Source organism: Musa acuminata, chromosome BXJ2-8 (assembly GCF_036884655.1).
Source record: "Musa acuminata AAA Group cultivar baxijiao chromosome BXJ2-8, Cavendish_Baxijiao_AAA, whole genome shotgun sequence".
In the NCBI taxonomy this organism is placed as follows: Eukaryota; Viridiplantae; Streptophyta; class Magnoliopsida; order Zingiberales; family Musaceae; genus Musa; species Musa acuminata.
Genome location: NC_088345.1, coordinates 6001939 through 6008893, shown reverse-complemented (window position 1 = coordinate 6008893; position 6955 = coordinate 6001939). Strand labels below are relative to the sequence as shown.

The window sequence follows — 6955 nt, the reverse complement described above, 5'->3', positions numbered from 1 at the left end:
GTTTTTTTTTATCTCATTATAATGTCTCGTCGTATTACATTGTTCTCCTCTCTTACCTTTGATATTTATCTCGATATTAAATTTTGGAACATGCTTTCTTCACTGCTCAAAGCTTCGTAGTTCTTAATCTAAAGATCATGCCCCGATCACATAAAATTCTATGGTTTTCTTTACCCAAATCATCCTTTATTCCTATATATAAATAAATATTTGACCCTTTAATTTTTGTCATATTCCAACTAAATTCTCATTCATCAAATGTAAACTTATCTATAAATAAATATATGCATTCAAACATAATTTTTTTTTTCCAGTGCAAAGAAAATAATTAATTATATCATTAATCTTGAAAATTTCACTAAAAGTTTCATTTACTGTGTATCACATCAAGGGTAAAGTAGTAAATTCTTGTATCTAGCTCCTATTAATTTCCGCTCCTCTCTCTCTAGACGCCGCCTCCCTCGCCGTCTCTCGCCAAGCTCAAAGAAGAGGTAGAGCAAAGGAGGAGAGAAATAAGAGGGGGAAAGAAGAGGTTTGAAGGGCTTCGATGGCTTATCGAGTGGCGTTGCGGCCGGAGTCTTTCCTCTGCTTCTCTCCCGTGAGGAGCAAGAGGAATGGCAGATCTCCCAGGGTCTCCATGGCATCCGCCATTCGGTCCTCCTCCGCCACCAAGTAATATCCTTTCGTTCGTGTTATCTCTTCGCGCATTGGATTATCCGATTTACCTTTCTTGATGCCGTTCTCCGATCTGCTTTCTTGGTTCCTCTTGCGAAAATTTTTGGGCTCGGGCGATTTGGATGCGTTAGTCTTTTACCTTTTTTGTTCTTCACGGAGTTTCAGTGTACGATTCTTTTTTATTCGGGTTACTTCTTTTTGCTGTTTCAATTTGGAGTTGGCCGAAAGTTGGCAACTTTGTGCCTTCGGTGATGTCAAGATGCCTTTTTTAGTTAACCTATCGATGGTCGCTTTCTGTATATTACTTGGTTGTTTGGGATTTATCTTTTTCGATGAGTTATTGACACTAAATTCATGTCGTCATGTTGAGTTCATGGCTTTGGTTTAGCAGATTTTAGCGTTGTCTTGCATTCGAAGATTCTATGGTGGATACTTTTTCTTCTTGTTGTCGTTGGGCGGCATTTTGGTTTTCGCTAGAATGACGTGTTGTCCTTCTGTTGTTAGGCAGTGCTTTCATTTAAGTATCTTAACTTTAGCTTTCAACTACTTGCATATAAATGATATGTTATGTTAGTTCTTACTTCTCAGAATATCCAAATATACCTTCTCGGTCCCCATCCTTCTATTCTATTCCTCCACTGTGGTAGATGGGAGGCTTACTCGATCCCCTTTATGTTTCATTGTTCTCAATTGTCTAGTTTTGCACCAACTTAAGCGCTTTGAGCTTTACTTTGTACTGAATGTCTATATCCAACTAAGAGCAAGGAAAAAAAAATTATTAGAGGAAGACAAGTAGAGTTTAAAGAGATGTTAGAACTGACGGAACTTGTGAGAGGAAAAAATTGTGTTTCGGCTGATCAATAAGGGACAGTTGATTTTTGTGATTGGAATTTGTGAAAATTTTTAGGTTTTGCAGTAGAACATATGATATCTTGAATTTTGTATAAAATTAGTTTCGTCTCTCTGGAAATACATACATTGATCCCCTTACTTGCAAATAAGACTGCATACAGTGGCCTCGTGTTTACCTTCTAGGACCACTCAACAATAATTTGCCTTGGACTGTCATATCTTTGATGATGGTACATATCTTCACAAGGGATGGTTCGATCTTCTACTTCCGCTCTGTCATCTGAATCTGCATTAGAAAGCATTTTTCTGACTTGGAATATTGTGGCGATTGGATTTAGATCAAAGGTTTTTTGAACTAGCTTCTGCTCTTCCCTAGTGATCGCTTTGACATTCTACATTTTGGGTAGACAGACTATGGTGTTGTTTCCACTTTCTACCATATATAAATTATTGATACCATTATACTGTTATTATCTTTTTTCATTTCAAGTTACTACAACCTTTAGAGGACTGGTGGCCATATCTGAATCAGCATAGGGGTTGCAAATATGAAGATGAAAAGGTTCTGATGCCAACTGATGCATCTCTTGGTGATATGACAATCATACAATAGGCTTTAGAGATTAAACATAAATAAAAAAAGAAAAATTATCAGAAGAGAGTAAGAAAGAAGGAAGCATGAGTAGTAATCTGCTATAGAAATAGAGAAAAATTAAGAGAATGGGCTTGTTGTCTGAAAAGGTTATCTTTCTTTCAACAATGTATATGGCAGCAAAAACCTGTTTCTTTCACAGTAACTAGATAAGTCTCCCATGAAATCAGACACCAAGTCCTTTGTAACTCCTGAACTGAACAATATATCAACTAGCCCTCACTAAATCACTACAATATCACCACATACTACCAACATGATGTATAAAATGTTGATTAATCGTATTTCAATTTAGGTTTGAAGGGAAAAGGTTTAAATTGAGTGTTTGGGTATCATAAATTGTAGATAAATTATCAATTCAAATTGAATTTTTATCATGTTGTGCCATAGTCGATAAGTTATTAATTTATATTTTGGCTTAACGTGCTTTCTATCTTGAAACAATGAAGCCATTATCATCGAGGCATTAGTCTTATTTGTTTTGAATGGCCATAGTAACGTCTCATCCTATATGTAATTGGAGAAATTAGAAACCTTTTTTTTTGCTTTTGTGAAGCTAATGTAGTTTTGGTTCATATAATCCTTATGTGCATCTTGTCATCGGTTCAGTTTGAAAGTACATAACATGTGTTTATATTCTCCATGGTAATGATACTCTTGCTGATACCTTTTGGGATGCCTACTCAGATATGTCTGATTGAGTTATTGATAGAAGTTGTGATGCAAGAAAGCTTGTATATATCCTAAAAATCATATCGGAATCATTTTATAGAAGTTACAATTGGTTCAAAGAAAATATGATATAGCAAGAATTTGTATACTGTTATTTCTAGCTATGTAGAAAGTCTCTTCAGTGGTAAATTTGTGTTCAAACTCTTTGCTTCCTTGTATATGATTGTTATTTTAAGAACATGATGATTGTTATATAGATTATTCACATTTATATCTTCTACCGACCAAAATATTACTGACATAATCGTCTTCTTCCAAGTGCTATGTTCATTCAGTTCTTTGATAGTTGGAACTATCTCATTTTCTCGAGCTTTATATGTATCACTTACTCTATTTTGAAACTGAAAATGCATTATACATTATAGATATGCCTCGAGAATGTTAATGATGCTTTCCTATCTTTGTAATGTTGAACTTAATCTAATATTTTAGGCATTATGATCTCAAATCACCGATTTATGTATTTTTAATGTTATAGTCATTTATTTTGCTCTAGGGTTGAGACTCCAAAAAAGCCCTTCACTCCTCATGAGTTACATGTTCAAGTCACTCATTCCATGCCACGTCAAAAGATCGAGATTTTCAAATCATTAGAAGATTGGGCAGAAAATAATATATTGGTGCATCTGAAACCGGTCGAGAAATGTTGGCAGCCACAGGATTTTCTTCCAGATTCTTCATCAGAGGCTTTCTATGATGAGGTTAAGGAACTGAGAGTGCGGTCGAAGGAGATCCCTGATGATTATTTTGTTTGCTTGGTTGGAGACATGATTACTGAAGAAGCTCTTCCTACATACCAAACAATGCTAAACACTCTTGATGGCATCAGAGATGAGACAGGAGCAAGTCTTACTTCTTGGGCTATCTGGACTAGGGCATGGACTGCTGAAGAGAACAGACATGGAGATCTCCTTAACAAGTATCTATACCTATCTGGAAGAGTGGACATGAAACAGATTGAGAAGACAATTCAATATCTTATTGGTTCAGGAATGGTGAGATTTCTTGATGTGCTGTGTTGCTTATGCTTGACTGATCTTTTAAGGTTCTTATTTAGGGTTCACCTCAAAAGGGTCAAGTTGTCATATCATAGAACCTTCCTGTGGATGTGAATTTAGATTGTCATCTACCGCATTACATGCCTTTTGTCAGCTGCATGTGGATCAAAAGCCTTGGCTGTGCAGTCACATTGCACATGAGTTTCGTCGTATACAATATGAGCAATAAATCAGTAAACATCAAACCAATTTGAGTTTTGCATGTATCAAGATGAGACCACTTTTCAATGTGGATGGGGGGCCTTCCGCATTAGTGACTACAGGAAATCAGAAAATAAAAAATAGAAAGCACATCTTAGTGCACATGGGTGGGAAATCAGGCCTTTGCTGATCAAAATCCTTTATGGTATATAACTGTTTTTTCTATTATTTTCAGTATCAGTGATCTGTCTTAAAAACATTATGGCTCATATATTTTGTCTCTGATCTTAGAATTAGTTTTTTGTCTCTTCCTTTTTAATCTTGCTCATAAACTGATTTTTTATGTTGATAAGTACTATTCTCCGAGTCAATGAATAGTTGCATTAAAATGGCATGTCCTTTCATTGTCTACTCGTTCTGCATTCAGCTAATTTAAACGGCTATGGAATTTGCAGGATCCCAGGACAGAGAACAATCCATATCTCGGTTTTATTTATACCTCGTTTCAGGAGAGGGCAACCTTCATATCCCATGGGAACACTGCTCGGCTTGCCAAGGAACATGGGGACCTCACATTGGCACAGATATGTGGGATAATTGCATCTGATGAGAAGCGCCATGAGACTGCATACACTAAGATAGTGGAGAAATTGTTTGAGATAGATCCGGACGACACTGTTATTGCATTTGCTGACATGATGAAGAAGAAAATCTCAATGCCTGCTCATCTGATGTATGATGGTCGTGATGATAAGCTCTTCGAGCACTTCTCAGTGGTTGCCCAGCGGTTAGGTGTCTACACAGCCAAGGACTATGCCGACATACTGGAGTTCCTTGTTACGAGGTGGAAAGTTGGTGACCTAACAGGCCTCTCTGAAAAAGGGAATAAATCCCGGGACTTCATCTGCAATTTAGCTCCAAGGATCAGGAGGCTTGAGGAAAGAGCCCATGGAATGGCCAAGAAAGCACCTACCATACCTTTTAGTTGGATCTTCGACAGGAAAGTGCAGCTATGAGTGTCAAACAAGACAACGGTTTTGGTTGTCCATGCAAGCAATCGTTCTCCCTTTGCTGCAAGTATGCGGTTCATGGGGTTCTAAAAGAAGTTGTAGCATCATGTCCGTGCTTCATTTTGTCTTCTATTCAAGTAATGGATGAGTTGGGATGGGGGACTGTACATACTCTTCAAGCTATCATAATTTGGTTTTCAGAGCTAGAAAGCCTCTTATTTTTATGTTTTCTTTTTGTCTTTTTCATGGGACAAGTTCTGTTTGTCTGAGTGGAATAATGGATGCATATGAGAACTTAGCCTTCGCTCTTCTCTCGTGTTGTGGAACCTACATTTTGCCACTAGTTTCTCTGTCTATATGCATACAGATGAGATGCTTTTTATGTGCGTGTGCAGGGCTGGTCACGTGCAACTTCCAACATCCCTAGGAAAATTATTAGTCCACATATCTGTGCTTTGACTCCTAATATGCTTGTAAAGATGTCTTCACCATTTGACTATTTCCTGTGGATTTCTATGCAATATATAAGAAGCTATGCCATGGTGAGAAGCTTTTGACTTCTGAATTGTTTGCTCTGCTGTGTGATTCTATCAGGGAAAATAAAACAGGAAATATCACAAGCATCCTTAGTTATCCTGTATCGATACATCGTTATCTTGTGCCGTAGGGTTCTGTCAAGGTATTCAATTTCAGTCTCAATAAAATGTTGTTTTGTTATACTTGTATAATCTCAAGTTTATGCTTTGATACGGACTAATATATTTTGTGTGTAGATTTTGCAAGACTACAAGAGATTATAAGAGTGGGTTGATCCTTTTGAGAGCAGGCTTTTAAACCTGTGATGGATGATATCTTAGCTCTTGATTACTTGAAATTCACTTTTATCTAACACAAAGGATAATCAATTTCAGCCTCATTATCACTGATATATATTTTTTTCTTTGAAAACTTCATGATAAAATTTAATTTCTCAACCCAGATGATCTGTGTTGGAATAGTGAAGTGGAAATACAAAATTTTTATATTTTCCACTCATTCTAACATGAGTTATTCACTCTTTTTTTTTTTCCAGAAAGCAAATGTATTGCTCTTGATATTTCTCTATATTCTTAATTAAATTGCTTCCATATGATTGAATTAAAATTTTAAAATAATAAATTCTATTTAGGAATACTGGTAGTTGGTTTGATAAATTAAAATATTATAACTTTCAACACTCCTGATCACAACTTAGCCAATTTTGATAGACAAAACTCTTTATGTTTTTTGTTTGGAAAGGTGTTGCTCATCTGTTTATAGAGGTGTCCCACCTCCTTGTAGTTCTGCTTTTTGGAGAGGTGATTCCACTTCCTTTCAACTCTGTTCTGTTCTGCTCAGATTTAATATAAAATATTTTTTTTTAATTTAAAAAAATATTACAATTGATTTGGTGTTAAGATGAGGAAATAATTATTTTTTCGAGTGAGGACATTTTGATTCTTTTTTTAAAAAGATAATAACTCTATGAGTATTAGGAAAATAGGTTAGAAGCCTCAAAAATCAAATCTTTCTTTGATATAAAAATATTAAAATAATATAAAAAATAAAAATAAAAATATAAAAATTAATACATATAAAATAATATATATAAATATAAAACCATATAAAGAATATAAAAATAATATATAAATATAAAAAATAAACATAAATATATAATAAAATGATATATATATATATATATATATATATAAATGTAAAAATAAATATAAAATAAATAAATATAAATGATATATATATATATATATATATATATATATTCCAAGGGAAAATAAAAAAATAACATTTTCTATACCCTA

At 34.8% G+C, this 6955-nt stretch overlaps 1 protein-coding gene across 1 annotated transcript; it reads left to right on the top strand.

The window, feature by feature from the left end:
* Positions 1-455: 455 nt before the first annotated feature.
* LOC135618903 (stearoyl-[acyl-carrier-protein] 9-desaturase, chloroplastic-like) lies at positions 456-5431 on the top strand. The gene is made up of 3 exons (XM_065120315.1): positions 456-672; positions 3408-3906; positions 4566-5431. The coding sequence occupies exons 1-3, from the start codon at positions 548-550 to the stop codon at positions 5124-5126; spliced, it is 1185 nt and encodes a 394-aa protein (XP_064976387.1). The 5' UTR covers positions 456-547; the 3' UTR covers positions 5127-5431.
* The last annotated feature ends 1524 nt before the right edge of the window (positions 5432-6955 follow it).

Bases quoted from the DNA above. Each gene is read 5' to 3' on its own strand.
- LOC135618903 (XM_065120315.1), top strand. From the start codon at position 548: ATGGCTTATCGAGTGGCGTTGCGGCCGGAGTCTTTCCTCTGCTTCTCT. The intron at 673-3,407 runs GTAATATCCTTT...ATTTTGCTCTAG, and splicing joins CGGTCCTCCTCCGCCACCAA to GGTTGAGACTCCAAAAAAGC. The intron at 3,907-4,565 runs GTGAGATTTCTT...TGGAATTTGCAG, and splicing joins ATCTTATTGGTTCAGGAATG to GATCCCAGGACAGAGAACAA.